At 40.6% G+C, this 22,500-nt stretch overlaps 1 protein-coding gene across 1 annotated transcript in view; it reads left to right on the top strand.

Annotated features, from left to right (window-relative positions):
- The window catches only part of LOC112162635 (RNA-binding motif, single-stranded-interacting protein 3), a 430,787-nt gene that overhangs the window by 200,040 nt on the left and 208,247 nt on the right, over positions 1–22,500 (top strand). The window contains exon 5 of the mRNA XM_024298468.2: positions 6,038–6,096. Within this exon, the coding sequence (XP_024154236.1) occupies positions 6,038–6,096 (59 nt within the window). The remainder of the gene's footprint in view (positions 1–6,037; positions 6,097–22,500) is intronic.

The raw sequence follows: 22,500 nt of genomic DNA, 5'->3' as shown, positions 1-22,500 counted from the left end.
AGCGCCGAGCGTTCGGGCTCAGTCCGAGCGCGTTTGGGCGCCCAGACAGCTGTTCAACCAATGACACGGTTTACATCCTGCACGACTCGCACATCTTCATCAGATGCTTCGTATGCTTCGGTTGTGTTGATGCTTTTTTAGTTCTTGGAATCACGAGACTCTTACTAGGAGAAAGAAACTCCGAGAACAGGGAAGAGAGAAAGGAACCAACAGAAAAGCGTGAGGACGGCAGAAGGCTGGCGGAGTCGCAGATAAGAAGCTGAAAGAGTGATTGAAATGGGATTAGAGGAGACGGGCGCCGCACGCCGGCCGCAGCATCAGTGTTGAACCTTCACTTCACAGGGACTGCCTATCAAAGCTTCCCGGACCGCCTGGCAGCGAGGGGAGAGAGCCTCCAGCAGGGTCATCCGGCGCCACACACCGAGCACGCACACCGCCGCTCCCGTCCTCCGTCCAGACCCGACACGTCTCCATTATGAGCCGCTCCCGCCTCCTCGCTTCCTCGTATCCCCGCCGCGTCTTTGTGGAGGATTCTGACAGAAGATAAAGTGCATTGATGAGCCTTTTTTTTAATGAGGCGAGCAGTGATGAGTTGGCATTAGGAAGCCCTTGCTTCCATGCAGTCCAAATAAAGTTTTAATGAGAACTTTTTCCTCCAATTTGTGCCAAAACCACAAAGCTTTTCAACTGCTTCCCGAGAACTGAGAGAGCGTTTCCACCTAAAGTGGGGTGAAAGGAGCCACACCGAGGTGCAAAAATGCAAATTATATCAACAATATTACTCTGTAACAAACAACACAGCAGATGACAATCAATCAATCAACCATAGATGTTGGAACCAGATAGTTTATATTGATCTGATCAAAGGGTTCAGCTGTGTGGTTACCAGTTTATATGGAGATCACCTGAAGAAAGGTGGTAGGTTGGACGTCTCACAGTTAGAACTCCCCAACTGTTGTTAAACAGAACAAATATAAAGTCAGAAGATAAATACAGATCAACATTTTATAGATCTCGCAGTTTTTGTTACAGTTTGATGAGAAACCACTGAATCTGAAGCGTGTTCAGGATATTTTGAGAGACTTATCATGCATCCCAGATGATTTCCCACAATCCCCCTGTCTAAATCAGTCGCTGCTCCAGATCTATTTTGTTCTAAGTTTGACAGTTTCAAGTTTAAAGTTGATTGATGACGACCATGATGGTCTGAAAAGCCTTCTAGTGGTTACTTTGTGAAGTGATTTAGCTACGGTGATGGTTTTTCACAGGAGCTTCAATCTGGAAGTCAAATGATATAAATCACGTGTTTAAACTGGAGGGAGAGATCCAACGCATCCTCACTCCTCACTTTTCATATGTGCACGTCTGGTTCGGGTCCGATCCGCGTCACTTTTTGCAGTTAAATCTGGGGTCTTCAACCTCTGGACCACGAACCATTATCGGTCCCGGAGCCGCCTGGGACCAGGCCAGAGACGGGGGAAACATGAATAAGCTAATCAGGCTTAGTACCCAAAACCTAACCTTTGAGCAGTACCCCTACCCGATGATTAGCCTATGTCCAGTACCAGGACGGGGACTGGTACTGGACATACGCTAATCAGGGGTCCCCAACCCTCAGGATTCCAACTGGTACAGGGTTAGGTACAGGTGTACATAGCCTCATGGATCAGTACCTGTACCCCAAACCAAACCTGGTAGCGGTCGCAATCCAGAGGGTTGGGGACCCATGATTAGCATATGCCCAGTACCAGTCAGTATCCTGGTACCCGGTACCAGGAATATGTTAATCAGGGGTCCTCAACCCTCAGGATGCCAACCGGTACCAGAAGGGTGGGGGACCAATGATGACAGAATGCCTGGTACCAGGTACGAGGATGTGGACCTGTACCGGGAATACGCTTATCATGGGTCCCCAACACTTGGGACCGGTACCTGTACCCTAAACCTAGCCCAGTACCGGTCTGATTCACGAAGGTTGGGGACCTATGATTACCATATCCATGGTACCAGATTACGGCCTGGTACCAGGGATATGTTAGTCATGGCTCCTTAACCCTCGCTGATCAGACCGGTACTTGTATCCTAAACCTAATCCTAACCCGGTGCTAGTCCGCTTTCCTTAGGTTTGGACCTATAGTATATGCCCGGTACCGGCACACAGACCGGTACTGGCTTATGCTAATCGTGGATCCCCAACCCTTTCAGATTGGTAACCCGGTACCACTCAGTATCCAAAGGTTTGGAGACCTCTTATTAGCGTATCTCCGGTACCAGGACACAGACGAGACTGGTACCCTAACCCTAACTCGGTACCGGCACCCCGGGTGTGTGATGTCACCCATAGAAAATGGTTCCATCCAAATTAAATCAATTCAGTCACCATTTTTTAGTGACACAGATGCCGCCATGTTGGAACCAGACGAGATTCGTCTTAGATCCGTCTCAATTGAAAGCGTGACACACGAAATCTGTCAACGATTTGAACGTTGGTCATGGGGGCCAGCAGGCTCCACCTACTTTAAATGAGACATGTGATTGGTTGGTTTATAACTTGAACAATAGAAAAGAGGATTATCAAGAAAGTGTTTGAAAAAAGAAATCAGAGCAAGATTTTGACTGAGTAACAGATGTTTATTTCTCTGTTTTGGCTTCTTGGAGCCACTTCCTGTTTGGAACACCAGGCAGGACGGGATCCTTGAAGTGGGAGGGGCACATTTACTCCGCCCATCTCAACAATGGTCTAGTGTGAAAGAGTCTGCTGGGTTCATCCTATCAGAAAATCAAAGGCTGCCTCTAGAGGTCTTTGGTGGAACTGCAGTATTCGGTACTTCCTGGTCGGTTAGGTTTTTTATTTACAATAAAATCGGTTTTGTAAGTACTTCTATGGGCGTTTAGGAGTAAATTAAGAAGTGCTATTCCCTGCTCCGGCTGTTCTCCTGTCAAATGAAACACTCTCTATTCCGCGCTCACTTCTTCCCGATACTTTCTCAGCGTGATCAAACGTTGCACTTTAGGCCTGTTCTGTTACTGTAGATTATGGAGCTCTATAGCTAAAATGGTCTATTTCATCTGCTGAAGAAGACAATCGGCTGATTGGTGAGTGCTTCCTCTAAGTGCATATTATACGGGAGCGTGAGTATGCAAGTATACTCCTGTGGTATCTGTATTACTGTGTGTACGTGTGAGATGGTAGTTTTCCTTTCGGAGCTCATCAGTTCATATCCACCACCCATCCCACCGCAGCGTGCAGTAAATAGAGTCTCCGGCGCACGTTGAGAAATGGCACAATTATCCCCTGCTGCTGAAATATGGGCCGGGATGCTCCACTGCTTCTTCCCTACAGAACATTTGCTTGCGTGTGTGATAGTGTACGAGGGGGGGTTATTACTCGTGTTGTTTTTTTCTGTTTGCTCATTGTGATGGGCAATCAACACACAGGGAGGGTTCTCTGTGCAGATCTGACACGTGTCATCGTACAGACAGCTTGTATACGTGGATATTTCTGAGAAAAGACACGTTTAGCCGTATGGGGTTGACCCGTACAGGTAGGAGGGGCTGGGATCTTCAGGCACCGACGATCTGATTATGAACCGATTATCAAAGTGGATTGTCTGAGTTTAGAGGACATGAGATTCATCTGCCAGTCTTCAGTCATTAAATGAGCAGATTGATTCTGCCGATTGTCACATGCTAATGCTACCGTGACAGCTTTCACATGACTTCAGCTTTTATTTTGGTAAACAGTGATGTTACGGCTCTAACGTATGTTTGGTAAAATGTCGATAATAAATAAATGTGGTCATGGTGTTATGACCGGTAACATGTCTATAGTCGCGTTTCCATTAACTCTGAAATTTCACAAATTGGAATTTCGAGAATAAATTCTTCTAATGGAAACGCCACAATTTCAGTTTTTACTTGGGTCATCTGGACCCCATAAGATAGCACCAGGATTAAATCATAAACATTTTTCGATCATTTAAAGTTCATAAAACAATTCACTGTATGGATTAATCGATGTATCCAATCATCAGTTTTTCCTCCGGCGCTAATGGGTGGTGCAGGTTTTTGGGTCCTCCGTACGTTGAGTTTTCTTAATCTGATTCTGTAAATTAAACTAAACAAACTAAATCAGTTTATGGAGTCAAATTAGAATCAGCGTAAAGTGAATAAAAAACAGATTGAAAATATTTTTTTACAAGGAAAAAAATATATATTGAAAATTTGAAAAAAAAACAGTAAAATTTCAATACTTTCAATATTTCTTTCAAGTTTTCAGTATTATTTTTGTTATTGTTTAATTTTGTTCTTTCAACTTTTCAATAATTCCTTCAAGTTTTCAACATGTATTTTTGAGTTTCAAACACATTTTAATTTTTTTATTGTTTTTATTATTATTTTCAAATTGTTTTTTCATTCACTTCAAGCAGATCCTGATTGAACTCCATACAAGTTCCTCATATACTTAAGATCTCCAACTTGTTTTTGTTTATTTAAGTCAATTTTATTTGTTTATCTACAAACTTTTGGGTGTTAAAGAGGAGAGCTTTGTGTACGAGTAAGTTTGTGTTGTCTTTTGTCCATAGTTAAATATATATATATATTTTTTTTCATTTGTGTGTTTTTGACCCTCTTGATAATGAGATGTTGCATCTCAAGGTGGATAACAATAAAATAAAAATAAATTGGGACGTTGAGAAATTGTAAAGTTTGTACGACACGCCTTCGTCTCACCTACTTATGTTTTGTAGAAGTTCTCTCTATGAACCGTCGCCCGCAGCACACCCATAGATAAAAAGATGAACATTCTCTCTCCACGGGTTCACTGAGTGGTCTAAGACTGTGACATTTGTGCAGCCCACCTGCACACGTCGATACAGGTTTGACTGTTTTTCACCTGTATTCACCTGTAACAGGAGTTGGAACTAAAACATAAAGTTTGTTCTTTACGTCACAGATTTCTTCAACAACCTGTTAAAGAAATATCTCCAAGAAAGAGCTGAAACACATAACATTCAGTTACAGGGAATAGAAAGGTTTACAGACATAAAAACACTTGAACTACCATCGTTTTTATTGTTAAGTGACTTTTAAGGACTTTGTTCATTTATTACAATAAGTGCCTTAAATTTAAAAAGCTTTCACATTTACAGCCACTGGAGTTCCCTCCATTATTCAGCAGCAGGAACAAGTTTTCTCCCCAAATCTCTTCATTCCTCTGCGTTCCTTTTAGGCAGATTTCCAATGTGAAGCTGTAAAAAGTGGATGTTAAAAGATGAATCATTTCTGTGTTTAATTTGACTTTGGTATTAAATATTTTAAGAAATAAGCCATTTTTGACCAAAAATTAAGATTAAAAACTTTATTTTGTGTGTTTTTGCCGCTTTTAAGCAATAAAAGTCTTTCTTTTGTGAATCAATACATAAATATGTTTGTATTCTGTTAGAAAACTCAACATTTTGGCTCCAAATGATGTAATAATTTTGACCTTTAGGCTCTGCTATGACTTTGAGTTGCAGACATTTACAGAGAAATCCTTGTTCAGTCTATAGAAGGGAATTAGTGGGATTTGAATTATTAAAGATAAAATAATTAAGAATAAACAGGAGTTTTAAAATGGTTCAAGCACCGACACACACATGTTTAGCACAAAATAGACGGCGAGGAGCAGAAAGGCGTACGATCATTTACACATTGTGTCTGTTTTTTTCGCTTCCAGTTCGTTTAGCAGCTTTCACAGCTGAGATGAATTCATCAGAGTTACAGATGTCGTGCAGCTCGCGTAAAAACGCCGTTTACTGCGTTTGTGTGCCGCCAGACCTTCTGCGAGTGTCCAGCGACTCTCTGAAATGTCACGGGTCCTGCGAAGGCAGCCGTACACATAATGTTATTAATCTCAAGTGATTTGGCTTCTGACATTCGTGCAACTCGGCAAATTGCTTGTTGCAAGGAAATGAGCGTGAAAAAATAAGATTTAAAGCTCAGGACGGGACGTGAACGAAGATCAAACTCAGAATTTGTTTCTCTCTTCCTACAGATACGGAAAAATAGTGTCAACTAAGGCTATTCTGGACAAGAACACCAACCAGTGCAAAGGTAAGCCATGCTTTTCACTCATTCATGCTTTGATTTTGTTTTCTCCGCCAGCGCAGCTTCTCTATGTTTCATGTAATTCTCAGCAGAAGCTGCTCTTTGTTGTAAATCTGAGCTTTAGGGTGGAAATGATCCAAAACTACAGGATAAGGAGCGACTCCTTTGTGCCGCTGACATGGTTAACGCGTCTCTCTGGTAGTATTTTGAAAGCTTCTTGCAACTAAATTGTGCAGACTTGAAATGAAGCCACTTTTGCCTCATTTCAGGCAGATTTTAGCACACGAACTACACATTTAAACACGCACTTACCAATTAGGAGGCTAACAAGCTGTCCTATTAAAAAAAGTAATTTAATACCATCATCAGCCTCATCCTTTAAGCGCTGTGGCCACACGATTTTCATGTTTCCAAACTCATTTTTCGAGCTGTCGCAGTGGTAATGATGAAGACCGACACAGAAGCTGTGAGGAAGGGCGGATGGGATGGATGGAGGGGGGAACGATTGTGTGGCTCCTGCCCTGAGGTGTCCTGCAGCGCTGTTTAAGAGCTATTGAAGTTCCATCCATACTTTTAATTGCTTTTTGTGGTTTCCCGTCTCTGAGGCGCGGCCCTTCAAGGTGACGACGTCTCCCTAACCCGGCTGATCGGATGAGTTTGTCCTGACAGGCGTCTTCCAGGTCAAAGCATTCAAGGAAATAAACGATGCTTTTCTTGAAAGTAGAAAAAATAAAAAGTCTTCTGTGAGAAGATCGTATAAAATTCGTAGGAATAAAGGCAAAGAATGAGAAATTAAAGTTGTGAACGGCGGTATACTCTCTTTAGACCCGCCCTCACTGGCTGCTTTAAAGCACTTTTTGTTGGTTTTATCCCCATAGCAACTATTTTATTTTTGGGTCACCTGGGGATGAAAAACAAGTCGACGTCATTTGTAGAAGAATTGTCAAAAATACTGATTCTGATGAAAAAAAAAGTGCAAGGAACAGGGGGACGCCGCTTTTGTGAGGTTGCTATGGTAACACCGTTCAAAATCTGCAAACTTTGTTTCCAACATTTGTTCCCAAGTATTTTCTCAATGATGCCTAAAGAGTTAGGCGTTTGGCGGCTTTTCTGTTGTTCTTAATCATGTCAGGTCACTACGCTAACGCTGTTCTAAATCTGAACACTTTGTTTCCAACATTTATTTCCAAGTAGCTTTCCTAGACGGAGCTTAAGTTTGTAGCTGGAGCTAAATGTGTTCTTAAGAAAGTTCAAGATGGCGGCCTCCTCCAGAGGTTAAAGGTCAACCAAACTTTTGCTGTAGTTGTAGACTTAACCTGGTGGCATGTGTGTGAAATTTAGTAAAGATCGCTTTAGGAATAATTTTCTTTTTCCATGATGTGAAAACTTTTTTTAAAGCTTTTTTTTCAAAATGGCAGCTTCTCTGTTGTTTTTAATTTTGTGAGCTCACTACGCTAACGTCGTTCAAAATCTGCACACTTTGTCTCAAACATTTTTTTTTCAAGCAGCTACCAAATGATGCTTGAGGAGTTAGGAGCTGAAAGATTGAAATCCCTGAGAGGAGTTTAAATTTGTAGCTATTGATAAATGTCCACTTGAGAAAATTCAAGATGGCGGCCTCTTCCGGAGGTTAAAGGTCAACCAAACTTTTGCTGTAGTTGTAGACCTAACCTGGTGGCATTTGTGTTAAATTTAGTGAAGATAACTCAAAAAATAGTTTCTTTTTCCATGTGGTGGGAACATTTAATTAGAGCCTATTTTATCAAAATGGCGACTTTTCTGTTGTTTTTAATTTTGCGAGATCGCTACGCTAGCACTGTTCAAAATCTACAATCTTCACTTCCAACATTTTTTTCCAAGTAAATTCCCAATGGTGCTTGAAGAGGTAGGGGGTAATAGATCGAAATCCCTTAAATTTGTCACTAGTAAATGTGTTCTGAAGGAAATACAAGATGGCGGCCTCTTTCCGAGGTTAAAGGTCAACCAAACTCTGGTTGTAGTTGTAGATTCAACCTGGTGGCATTTGGATGAAATATTGTAAAGATTTGAAACATTTATTTTCCTATATTGTTTAAAAATGTGAAAAATGGCCGCCAAACCATTGGTTGTGTGAACATCCCATAATAATTTCAAAACTTCCTTTGGATATCTCCAATACATATTTTAGTTTTGTTTGTGAATTTAGAAATATTTCTGGATCCCTATTATAGATTTATAGATTTTGGCCCAAATATTTTTTTATTTATTGTTTCTCCCGCCGTGATGTCATCATTGTTTTGTGTCACATTTACTTATTTTCACACATTTTAGTGTGTGCAGATTTGAGAGTTTTTACTGTCTGGTTGGGGTTAAATTGTTTGCTTGAAGAAGAAAAAAGTGAGAACTGTTTGGTCCTTGAGTCCATATTGACTGCTGAGGGTTTCCTGATCAATACTTTTGATTAAACAGATTATCTACTGTTTAAAATACCAGATTAAAATCTTAGAAATGTTCTTTTTAGAGACAGAACTCCTGGTAGGCAGCGCCGCCGAGACGCCAAAAAGCAAATTATGAGTGGAAAGGAGACGGATACGATGAGGTAGAATCCTCTCTCGGGCTTCAGGAGAAAATCCCTCCTTTTGAAAGAGGAGTTGAGGAGAAGTAGAACAGCACCGAGCGCGGTTCCTGCCGCCACAGCTTATCGCCGTTTCCAGTACATCTCAGTACATCTTGAAAGGTGAGCAGATATTTAATAGTTAATGACCCACGCGGGTGTGCTGAAGACTGATGGATCTCGGAGTGAATCAGCACACGGCTCTAAACTGCTGGCGTATCTTCTGCTGCCAGTCGTCTGACCCCCGACACCTGTTTGAATGTCAGCGTGTTGGCTTATCAACGCCATCACACGGCGAGCTGCGCTCCTCTCTGGCCTCCGCGCCCCTCCCTCCCCGCACTTTTGTTTTCAGTTTGGCTCAAAGAAGTCTGCCAAAGCAGAGAGAACAAGATGGGCCAGGAAGGAGGTCAGGATCAGTCATCTCTGAAGGAAAGAGCCAGATTCACAATCTGCTACTGGAAAACAAAGCGAAGCCGGCGGTGAACTCGATGAACTCCTACAAACTTTTTGGGTCTTTTGTTTGAGCTTGTTTGTTGTTTCTAAACTTCCTCCGAGTGGATTCATCCGTTCATGTTCTGATGCTGAACTTTTGTCATAAACCTGAGATATTTTCAGCAAACAGACACAAGAATTATTGACTCAAGATACACTATTATGGTGTATTTATGGTTCTGTAGACATTTATTCTATTAGCATTAAAGTAAAGAGTCTGAGTTCAGAGTTTAGATTTAGGGTTTAAACATTTAGTTTAAATCAGGAGTGTCAAACTCAATCACACAGGAGGCCAAAAACCAAAACACACATATGTTCATTTATTAAACACTCTAAAACTACATTTTTAAAACTTTAAAACTGTAACTTTTTAACATCATTATGAACTAGATATATAACATTACCTGTGATGATGCTAGTCTGAATGCTGGAAGCTGAATTTGGCTGCTGAAGATGCTGAATTGATAGCTGAAAACGCTCAAACCGATAGCTGACACTGAAGCTGAAAGCCAGCTACGATATTACCTGAATGCCAAATTAGCCGAACAACCAAAAAAAAAAAAATCTCAGGTTAGCCAAAATAGCTAGCATGTAGCTGAAATATTAGCCGATCTCCAAAATAGCCCGATTTTTTTTTTTGTAAATTCCAAAATAGTCCAAAAAGCTGTCAGAATGTCAATTTTTCAAAACTTTAAAACTGTAACTTTTTAACATAATTATGAATAATAAAAAGGCTGAAATATTATTCCAGAATAAATCAACCTAATTATGAAAATGAAAAAGCATTTCTGTTAATGCATATTCATTTGCAAATTTGATGTCTTATTGAGTTTTGGTACAAATTTACATGAAACTTTTTAAATGAAATATCAAATGCAATTTTATTGAAGCTACAGAATGAGCGGTGTGGAAAAACAAAAAGAAAAAGCTGTTCTGAGAATTGCTTTTTCATTTTATTTAAGAGTCAAGTGATGCAGTTACGTTGTGAAAATGAAAAGCATTTCCAGTATTGACTTTTATTTTGAATTATGAGTCACAAACGCTTCCATAGAGTTTCATTCAATTCAATTTTATTTATATATCGATATCATAAAGGAAATTTGTCTCATTGGGGTTCATGCAGGTAATTTTACAGATGCAGAAAATTAGTCATAAAATATGAAAAATAACTCAAATATTTATTTATTTATCCCGCCCTTAGACCTTCACTCCCGGTAAGGAAAAACTCTTAAAAAACAGATTCAGGAAGGAAGATGAAACTATTACCTGCCACACCAGTTGGTAAGCAGAACGTTTGCTGGTCCACCATCAGGAACATCTATTAATTCTGTCTTCATCATATTTCTTTATTCAAGCTTCCTGTGATTCTTAACCTTCATTCATATTGACTCTTAAGTCATTATTAATTATTCGTGTATTTTGTTTGCAAATGTATTTCTTGATTTCCTGTTAATTTTGAGGACTTTCTCTGAAAAACCTGCTTTTATTTTGAAATGAAACGTCACTTTAGAAAATAAAAGATCCTCTTTGTTTTTATTGTTTTGATTGATTGTATAAATCATGAACAAAACAAGACAAAAAAATCTCAGATTTATTAAACTACAGAAATAATTAAATGCATTGATTAAAAACACAAAAACTAACTTTAGTCACAGTTGATTTATTAAATATAGTGATTATTAACTAAAGTCAAGTTTGATTGATTGAAAAGAACCAAACTAATATTATCCCACCGCTACATATCCTATAAACTTTATTTCAGAATCAGGAGACGATTACAAAGAAGATGAAGGTGAAGTGAGATTTTTAGGTTTAGTTTATGACTCGTCTACATTAAACTGATAAACAGTGAAGTTTAGTGACTGACGGACAGCTGTCACCATGTCGGATCAGAACGTCGGTGTGGGCGTGAAGTCTGGCTGCTGCAGACCAGCTCAGACGAACGGCGGCGGCCAATGAGGCTCCGGCAGGTACGGGTCAGGTGTGTTTTCCTGAGCAAACAGACGTATGGCGACCCAAACGCCCACGCTGCGGCGGGGTTTCTGCTTTTGTTCTCCTCATCCGTTTGAACTAGCACATCACACGGCTGCACTCTGCAGCGTGTGACTCTCCCACGCACGCCGGCGTGAGCGCCGCTCACATCCATCTCCTCTTCCCAACGCGGCTGCATGAGTGGCGCTGCGTACGGCGGGGACTCGGCCGCTTCCCTTCCTCTGCCAACATCGGCGCTCTTCTTACAAGGACGTGTCACCGTAGATGTGTTCGAGTTCAGGAAACAGGAAGTTCTGAAAGTGCTCAAGGCGGCGAGTAACAGCAGCTCCATCTTTATATCTCTCCCGTCCGCATTTACTGTAGGATCACAACAGCGATTTGGGGTTTCCATCAAAGATGGAGGGGGGATTGAGAGCGGCAGAAATGGATTGCGAGGAGCCCAAACCGCTCATTTGCCCCCCGTGTCCACCAGGGCCCCCTAAACGTGTGAAATAAAGCAGGGCAGATGGGATGGAGACGTTTTATTTTTCCTGTCACCGCCTGGAGGCAGAGGAAATGACCTCAGCCCTCCAAAGGACCTCCGCTCGCCTTCCCTCCACCGCGGGGAGAGGAGGCTGGCGCTCCGCCGCCACGGTCCAACGCAGGGAATTGTGGGAGATGAGAAGACGCTTCAAAGCTGCGTCTGTTTTTCAGCAGAAAACTCTCAAGGTTCTCTTTAAGGACGTCTTGAAGGAATCCCGCCGTCTGCAACATTTACTCTTACAAGTTTAGTAAAAAAAACCCACAATAATCGAGTGTACTGTTGTCATGGTAGATTGGTCAAGTTACAGTAAAGTTGTGATGAAAATGTAACATAGCAGAGTGAGGAACAAATCTCGGCTTTGCCGGAATTTGTGTTAATATTTGGGATCGCAACATCAGAAAATCGTGGAGGGTCTGACTTATGTGAAACCTTTAAATCTGAAGGAGCTGTGAGAAATTTCTAGAAGGGGAGCGCAGATGAAGAGCGCACAGCCAGTCCACGACACGTGCACACTCACTGGGCCGCGGGTATTCACTCACATGCACACACATATACACAGGTTCACATTATCCACAGAGCCCACGAGTGTGCGGACTTGTGAATGTGTGCGCGCACATACTCACAGGTGCACACTTAGTCACAGGTGCGCACATAATCACAGGTGCGCACATACTCACAGGTGTGCACATATTCACGGGCGTGCACACATTTACAGGTGCGCACATATTCACAGGTGCACACATTTACAGGTGCGCACATACTCACAGGTGCGCCCACATTCACAGGTGCCCACATATTCACAGGTGCACACATTTACAGGTGCGCACATACTCACAGGTGCGCCCACATTCACAGGTGCACACTTTGTCACAGGTGCGCACATACTCACAGGTGCGCCCACATTCACAGGTGCACAGATATTCACAGGTGCACACATATTCACAGGTGCACACATATTCACAGGTGCACACATATTCACAGGTGCACAAACTCACAGGTGTTCACATACTCACGGGCGTGCACACATTTACAGGTGCGCACATACTCACAGGTGCGCACATACTCACAGGTGTGCCCACACACACAGTGATTCTACTTAGACGAATGTTTTCATTTTCTGCACCGATGAACATGTTGATGAGTTTAAATAGTTTTTTTAACTATTTTTTAACTGATTTACGAAGTATCGTTACATCCTTGATCGATTTATTTCCATTTTAATCGGCCCGTTTTTACCGTTTCTGTCTTGAATCGATGTGACTCTGCTGGACTTTCATGCAACCTCTGCGTTGGGCTCTAAAAGCCTGTCAGGAGCTGAACATTACAATCTGAAGCATCCTCTCCCGTAATGGAGAAACACAGGCAGCGCTGCATTCAGTAAAAACAGATTGATCGGTGCATCAGTGCCTAAGCGGAGTATATTGCATGACTCCCAGCAAAGCAGCTATTGATGAATGAGGTGACGTTCCCCAAAACGGCCTGTTATTCATTGTCATGTGTTTGTGTGGGGAGGGGGGAGGGGGGAGCCAGAGCTTTTCTTTTCTTTTCTTTTTTTTTGCTGCATCCGTTATTGGTTTCTCATTAGAGGCCAAGATATAAACATTTGTCTATGTTGTACACCGGGCTGCCGCAATTAAGCATTCTCTTTGCCGCCCTCTCTGCCCTTTGAAAGTGAATTATGTGCAGATGAGGATCTCGACTGAAGTGCGGCCAGCGGCGGACCTTTTCCAAGAGCCGGCGCTCCTTCAAAGGCGTGCCAGAAAAACAGTGAGAAGGAGGGAGATTGTGCGCCGTTTCCTGCTGGCATTGCCCATTAATGGCTCTAATTAGCAATAGCTGAGAGATAATCACATTGATTTGGACGGATCCAGCGTGCAGAACCTCACCGGATGACACCACAGCCTTTGTTAGCGCCTGCTAATCACTCGGAGGCCTCCACCGGACCCGCTCTCGTCGGGTTGGTCGGCCGCTCACGGACTCCACGTCTGATCGTCATAAATAGAAGCCGGGCCATGAATGCTGCATTCCTCTGACCTTTTGTACCCTCTGCACTTCCTGTGCTGCTTCTGCATGCAGAGCGTCTCCTGTATATGCACTTGTACTCCTAATTCTCCTTCTTCCATGGAAAGTCAGTAAAAACACATTACATCTCTTATTGGCGAAAGGCAGTCCTGCATCAGATAGTTAATTACTTTCTTCTACTAACAGACGGTCCTTGAACGTACCACTAGTAACACTTGGCTCCAAATCCCAGAAAGACACTTTGGCCAAATCCAAATTCTTCCCTGAAGCCTCTCTCAACCCCCCATTCAGCCCACCAAGCAGAGAAATGTGGAAAATTAGCGTCTTTAAATTCAGACGCTGCCTCGATGATGTCATCAAAAGTCGCTGCTTACTTACGTTAGCGCATAGCTGCCATCGCAACATTTGGAATTATGCTTCAGAGGATCCTAACCCTGTAGGGACATTGGAGTACAAAAAATTCACGTGGAAAAAAACTGATAGTTAGTTAGTAGTAACCAGAGTTATTTTATGATTATTATTTTTTTATTTAAATAAAAAATTGCTTAATTTTTTTTTGAATTTTTTTCAGTGACTATCTGATGCACTCTAGATAGTAACTGACTGGGAAAAAAAATTACTTAAATTTTTAAGATAGTTTTTTCATTTTGTTACTATCTGGATCGCACCAGATAGTAACAAAAGAAAAAAAAAGTACCTCAATTTTTACATCAATTCCTATCTGGTGCGCACCGAAAAGTAGCTGAAAAAAAACATTTTTAATTCAATTTTTTTTTCTTCAGTTAATATCTGGTGCGAACCAGATAGTAAAAAAAACAATTTTTCAAAGAAAAAACATTTTTACTTCCAATTTGTATATATATTTTTTTCAACTACTATCTGGTGTGCAACAGATAGTGGAAAAAAACTTTTGCCTATTTATTTTTTCTGCAGTTACTATTTGGTGCATACTGGGCAGTAACCGGAAAAAAAGCACTTCAATTTTAAAAAAATTGTTTTCAGCTACTATCTGGTGCACACCAGATAGTAGCTGAAAACTTTACTTAATTTTTTTTCTGCAGTTACTATCTGGTGCGCATCAGAAAGTAGCCAAAAAAATGTACTACAATTTTTAGATTTTTTTTTCTTCAATTACTATCTGGTGCGCATCAGATAGTAACTGAAGAAAAAAACATTTTTACTTCAATTTTTAGATTTTTTTAACTGCCATTTGGTGCTCACCAGATAGTAGCTAAAAACTTTGCTTCAATTTTTTTTTCCGCAGAATCTATCTGGTGCACACTGGATAGTACCTGATGAAAAAATAACTTCAATTTTTTAAATGTTTTTCTTCAGTCACTATCTGTTGCACACCAGATAATAAAAAAAAAACATTTTTTACTTCGATTTTTGGAGAACATTTCCGTTTTTTTTTTACTTTGATGTCCTTTTAGGGCCTCTGTACTTTCTAGCTGGTTGGCTGAGTAATGTCCTGCCGGGCTCCTCCGGCAGCTGAAAGGGCGTGGCCCCGGCCATCTCTTATCCCGGCCCTCACCCTTGGGTGGCAGGAAAACCACAACATGAGCTACAACCTTCTGCTGACCTGTCAGGACGCTCTTTCCTTGCACATCCCTTGACTAATGATCCCACCCTTGATTATTTAAGGACGGCATAAATCATATTTGCAACGAGTAAGAGGCCTGGCGGGGGGGTGGGGGGCGTTCCTCATCAATGACTTGAACAAAAGGAACGAGCCACGCCGCTGTTTACCGCAGCGATTCGTCCTCATAAAGGGAAGACGCTTCCTAGTCGACTGAAGGTTGATGCGGCTTCGGTGGGAGCCCCTCCCCTCCGCTGGCAGGTGGCGCCGTCAAGCCCGACGCCGTGATTACATTGCTTATTACAAGCTAAAGCTCAAGTGGGACTAAAACGGCATTGAAGAAAGTGTTAGCAGGCCTGAAAGCCAAAGCTGGTAATCTATGTAGAATACATGAGGAACGGCTATTTTCAGACTCTATAGGTGCAGCTGAAGGAGCGTGAAGGTAACGCTCTTTATCCACAAACGATTCGGCTCCGGTTACTTTCACATCAGCGACTTCTCCGCTTACCTTCTACCACCAGAGTGTGAAGCTGCAGAGAAAAGCTCATCGTTTAGACAAAGCTTTGATATTTCTGCACCAGATCTAGCTTAAAATGTGTGTACTTCATTCTTTATATTTGGGTTTTCACGTTTTAACACGTAATTATCACCCGTCAGGCCTCAGAGTCACGTTCACAGCTTCTTTCAAAAACACTTGAAGGTTTGCTTTGAGCTGAAACAGTCATCAACAGGTCATTTCTACGGGGAATTTCTACAACTATGTAAATACTTGAATACAAATCTCTAAAAACAGGCTGGACTCACCAACACTCAACGTAAATGAGGTTTAGGAGACATTATTAGAGGCTTTTTTAGTTTATTAATCATCAAGTGTCATGTTTTTGTTCTGAAAAGGGTTTTTATGTTCAAACAATTACGATGAATAAGACGTTAACTCGTGGTTCCACCTTAAAACACACTTTTGACTAATTCTGTTAAAATAATTTAAAGAAACATTCCAATACAAATCTAGTTTTTATTTAAAGTCCCCCTTCAATGAAAATCCTGTTTTTTGAGTTTTTACCATGTATATGTAGACACGGAGCCACACCCCTCAGCTCCAAAAGCCACGCCCTCTCAGAGGAGATTTTGGAGGCTTCAGATCAACATGAAAAATTGCCTTTTTTATGGTTAAAACTTCATAATCATAATTAAATCGCTACTAGGAACATTTTTTTTAATTAAAAAATATTGTCACATAGGGGAACTTTAACAAGTGTCCAAATTTTGTTGTGAGCCCATAAAAATAGAATAAGTAGAGCCATATTTTTGTGAACTTTGAGCTTAATAACTCAGTTATGAGGTATTCATAAAACCTTCAGGTATGCGGTTTTCATTTAATTAACACAGTGAATTCATAACCAAAGTCTTAATGCGCCCCAGAAAAAGCAAGAAACATCCTAACAAGATGAATTAATTACGATTGCTATAATCCAATTCATTCCTTGTAATTCCAGTAATTCAATTCCGTCCGGATCTTTCCAATAGGAGCGTTTTGACTTATTAATAGTTTATGTAAGTGACCAGCCAGTTGCATGGAGAGGTTTCATTACATGTGTTTACATGAAAGACGAACAAGTGACACTAGAAAATGAATCTGTTTAGTCTTAGAAGATCATTTGGAGGAATTGTTTAGATTATTTACAACTTTAGTCATCGTTAAAGTCCCACTCCGATCATCTTTTTCAAGCCCTCCTACTCGTCTTTTCATTACGATGATGTTGTTGTTAGCCAAAATCAAAATTCTTTGTCGTTTGTCAGGACATAGTTTCTGCAGAGTGGCAGGAGTTCATTAAAAATTCACTTCTAAGTCGTTGAGTCTTTTTATAGCTGCGAGGTCTCTGTTTACACTCTCTCCTGCTAGCTTACAGCTCCTCACATCCTCACGCTAACATTAACGGTGCAGCAAAAATCTATTTCGTTTCTATCCAGCCGCAAACTTTAGATCCAGATTCCAATCCAGACGAGGAAAACAAAGACGTTCATGGATCTATTTGTCTGCAGGTGGATACATAAAAAAGGGGCGGAGCAGGGAGTTTGTAGCCCCGCCCAGTGTGTTTTTTTACATCACAAATAAGACCTTTTTCAATCTGCTCCTGATTTAAGATTTGAATGAAGTCCTCAGAAATGGCAATTTAAGCTTATTTTTTGATATATATGTCTTCCATAAAAACAGTTTCTCATGTGAGTGAGATTTAAAGATTTAAAACTGCTGATAAATCGTTCTATTTTATAGCATTGTACACCTTTAAACACAAACAGAGTAGAATTGATTTAAATGAAAGAATAAAAGCTTAAAATCGTTATTTGCAGTGTTGGCAAACCCAGTTTTGGCGATCATATATATTTGCCAGTTTAGGCCTCTCTAAGTCGCTCCGATATCGGATGAATAATTCCTCGTTTGTGCGTGGGATCAATTTGTCGAGCCGTCAGCGGCCCGTTTGGCCTGGAGCCCTGGCTCTCTGCCCTCTGTAGATCCCCGCTGCAGCGTCTTGACAAGGACACTTCCACACCTGCGGGAGAAGATGACAGGAAATACCACAGCAGCCAATGAGGCGGCCGCTCCGGCCCGCCGCCAATGCCTTTGCCATAAATCCAGGTAGCGAGCTTGATGAGTTCATTCCCTGTTCTGTCTGATATAAAACTCTGTGACAGTTAGTTTGTGACTAACCTCCTCTATGAAGGCTTGAAGGAGAACCGTGTTTGCAGATGGAACCACAGGAAGTGAAGGGTTAAGACGTTTTAATGTTCTCCTAATGCACTGATAACAATGATGAAGTTTAAAAAAGAAAGAAATCATGATAATGCAGATGTCTCCTGGTGGGAACGAAGATGAACGATTGATGATCTCTGGTCTTCTCACACATGCTCACAAAAAGACAATCAGAGCTTCCAAATAAGCATTCGTTCATTTTACAATCACTCTGCTTGGTGAAAAGCAGCTGTAGATTTTTTTAGTCTGATTAGTTTGTGCTGCAGGATAAATGAAGCAAAGAGAAACATAAAGATTATTTCTTCTGGGTCTGGAGTGAACCCCTAAAATCAACACACCAGCATGAAACCACTAAAAATTAAAAAGACATTTTAATATTTTTATCTTAAATAAATTAGTGAGTAAAGGTAAAACAATGTTTCTGTTCTTTGCCATTTTGCATAGTGGCATAAACAAGACTTCGCACAATTCCGAGGAACAGCAATACTGTTGAACGGCGTCCTTACGCTAAACTCTAGTCGTAAGGTGCGAGTACTGGCACCTTACTGACGGGATGCTGCCCTCGGAGCCAAAAGAAGATCAGGATGACAAACCTATGTCTCACTTACTTCAGCCATAAAAGTGTATAAGTGTTTACTATGACCGATCGCCCGCAGCACGCCCATAGGAAATGTACATGAACATTTTCTCTGCACATGTTTGCTGAGTGGTCTATGAACTTAAAATGCTATTTCAGGTTTGCCCTTTTTTTCACCTTCAGAAAGCTCTTATGGGTCAGGGTCTAAGGCACATGCGTCAAAGTCAAGGCCCGGGGGCCGGATCCGGCCCTCCAGGTAATTCTATCCGGCCCTCCAGATCATTTTATTTTATTGTCATTAAAGACCCGATGTTATCTTGAGCTCATTTCTAACTTGTATAATTTTCAAAAAATAAATTTTTATGGAGAGTAAAATATTGAAAGTTATTTAAGGTTTAAGTTGATTTATTCTGGAATAATATTCCTGCCTTTTTATTATTCATATGTATTTTAATTTAGCCTTTTTTCAGTTTTTGTTGTCTATTTTGGAGTTTAGCTAATATTTCCGCTGCATGCTAGGTTTGGCTTATCGAGGCTTTTTTTGTTTTGTTTTTTAGGCTATTTTGAAGTTTTGCTATTTTCACCTTTATGCTAACTGTTTTGGCTAACCTATTTATTAGGCTAGTGTGGCATTTAGCTAATATTTTAGCTGGCAATCAGCTTTAGCGTTTTCAGCTTTCAGTTCCAGTGATTTAAGGTATCAACTTCAGTGTTTCAGCTTTTTCAGCTATCAATTTCAGCATCTTCAGCGGCCAAATTCAGCTTCCAGCATTCACACTAGCATTATCACAGGTAATCCTATATATCTAGTTCATAGTTATATTAAAAAGTTACAGTTTTAAAGTTTTAAAAATGTAGTTTTAGAGTGTTTAATAAATGTTTATCCTGTTCGGCCCCCAAAATAAGGTGTGTCTTGGATTTTGGCCCCCCTGAGAGATTAAGTTTGACACCCCTGATTTAAGGTATACAAAAAAAAAAAAATATATATATATATATATATACATTTCTCCATTAAGTATTTTAGTAAGATATTAATTCTCCTGCCTCATTCCGATCATATAAAGTTGAAGTTTGTGCAGTACTCTTGAAAAGCTAATGTCACTATTGGCAATCAATCCATTAATCATATGAGTCATATTACAGCGCTGTTATGCATACTTGCCCGCTGAATGGCCCATCTATCTCCACCATTAACCATCATTACTCCACTACATGCAAAGTCTGAGTGATAAACATACGTGTAACCAATCAGATGAATCATCCGCGTGCAGGACCGGCGTCGCCGCGCGACTCACAAGGACGCAAACAATTACGGCGCATTGCCGTGCGCTCTGTAATTCACTCCAACTTGTGGCGGATTCATTACTCATACTTAGGGCGTTATTATTCCATTGTACGGGGTGCAAAATGGGATCATTAGTGCCAAATAGGAGAATGTGAAAAATGGATATATTGGTGCAAATAATGCTGGATACTGTAAGCAGGAAACCCCAAACAATCCTGACAATTAGCAGATAAAGAATAGTCATTTCCCTAGAAGTAATTAGGATTAGCATAATTTGATGGTGAATGTAGGAATAATGGCAAGTTGATTGATATGTCGATACTCGCTGTAATGAGTCCCTTATCTCGACTCCTCACTGAAGACGCCTGTGTGGGGCGCCGCCCGAGGTGACTTCCACACTGACGTACCTCCTTGTAGGCGGCACAGGCAAGGGCACCCCCCTGTGCTCACTGTGGGGGTCCCACCGTCATGTTGTCAAACTCAATCGAACAAGGGGCCAAAATCCAAAACACACCTTAGGTCACGGACCGAACAGGATAAAACACTTATTGAACACTCTAAAACTACATTTTAAAAGTTTAAAACCTTAACTTTTTAACATAATTATGAACTAGATATACAGCATTACCTGTGATAATGCTAGTGAGAATGCTTTATGCTGAATTTGGCTGCTGAAGATGCTGGTGCTGATAGCTGAAGATGCTGAAGTTGATAGCTGAAATCACTGAAGTTGGAGGCTGAGAATGCTAAAGCTGAAGACCGGATAAAATATTAGCTAAATGCCAAATTAGCCTAAAAAAAATACAAATAAAAAAAAAACTGAGGTTAGCCAAAACATCTAACGTGTGGCTGAAAAAATAGCTAAACTTCAGATTAATTTAAACATGAAAAAAGCCCTAACTAGCCAAAACAGCTAGCATGTAGCTGAAAATTGCCTAAAACCCAAAATTGCCTAAAAAATGAAAAAGGCCTTAATCAGGCAAAACAGCTATAATGTATCTGAAATATTAGCTAAATTCCAAAATAGCCACAAAAAACTTAAAAAAAAAACCTACATTAGCCAAAACAGCTAGCATATAGCTGAAACATTGCCTAAACTCCAAAATAGCCTAAAAACTGAAAAAGGACTAAATAAGCTGAAACAGCTAGTATGTATCTGAAATAGTAGCTAAACTCCAAAATAGCCTAAAAATACGAGTAGTTGCTACAATAGTCCAAAATATAATTCAATATAATTACCTGCAGGGCCGGATCCGGCCCCCGGGCCTTGACTTTGACACGTGATGCAGAGGCTTATTTAAACTGATCTGGACGGCCCACCCAGCTGAAGCCAAACACAGAAACGTGATACGGCAGCTCGTCCTCCCTTCATTTCTCTGTGCGCTCGGCGTCCGACCCGTCAGCAGCTCCGCCTCCGCTCCTCCACATTAGCGAGCAGCTGCACGGTATTATTAGCAGCCACGTATTTAGTCAGTCACTCTGAGCTGCTTTGAAGTGACAGCTATCGATCGGGAGGTTGTGTGGAGGCTTCAAAGCAACACCTTGACTTCTTGTAACTGTAGAGTCTGTGTTCGATAGAGCAGCTAACAGCTTCCACAAACGTCTGCAGGCGTCCGTTTGCAGAGCCTCATCTCTTCAATAAAAGCATGGGAGACATCTATGAATATCTCTCTCCACAAATAAAATGAAATCAGAACATACATTTATTTTCCTTTGAACTCATTTCTGAATTATATACAAAAATGTGACATAAACAGAGCTCCATCTGACCCAGAGATGACTTTAACAGCAAGAAGCGATGACGAGGCCTCTAAATGACTGCAAACATTTCAACCTCTGTCACTTTTGACCTCTGTGGGCTCTTGGAAATGCATGAATTACTAAATTGTTTACCGATGGGAGCTGCCGACCGAAGGATTCCAGCTCTGACTGTTTGCCCTCACAGACGTAGAGATTTAGTGCCCCTTAGAGGAGCAGTTCTCCAAACATCTTAGGATTCAGATGATTGATTCGTGGAAGGATTTGTTCACTACTTCCATATAGTATCACTTTGACAAACTTACTTTTTAATCAGCAAACACATTTTCAAAGACTGTTTATTTTTAGATTTATTTATCCAAAAAGTCATTTGACTTCACACAAGTAATGATTTATAAAGTAATAAAACAATTAAATATCTGGTGACAAGTCTAAAATTAGCTGTTTTTTTAGCTGTTTCTTTTTGCTAATTTAGAAATGTTTCCAGTTTTTTTGGCACATTCCGAGTTAAGCTAACATTTTAGCATTCTGCTAGCTCTTTTTTATGCTAATTTAGAAATGTTTCTCGTTTTTGGCCAATTTGAAGTTAAGCTAACATTTCAGCATTATGCTAGCTGTTCTTTTTTCTTCTTTTTTCTAATTTGGAAATACTTCCAGTTTTTTAGGCAAATTTGGAGCTAACATTTTAGCATTATGTTAGACGTTTTATTTTTTTGCTAATTTAGTCATGTTTCCAGTTTTTTTTTTACTAATTTAGAGCTGAGCTAATATTTTAGCATTATGCTAGCTGTTTTTTTGTTGCTAATTTAGAAATGTTTCCAGTTTTTTGGCTAATTA

Source organism: Oryzias melastigma, linkage group LG11 (assembly GCF_002922805.2).
Source record: "Oryzias melastigma strain HK-1 linkage group LG11, ASM292280v2, whole genome shotgun sequence".
NCBI lineage: Eukaryota > Metazoa > Chordata > Actinopteri > Beloniformes > Adrianichthyidae > Oryzias > Oryzias melastigma.
Note: the sequence above shows the minus strand (reverse complement) of the source record. Positions and strands in the feature narration are given on the sequence as shown.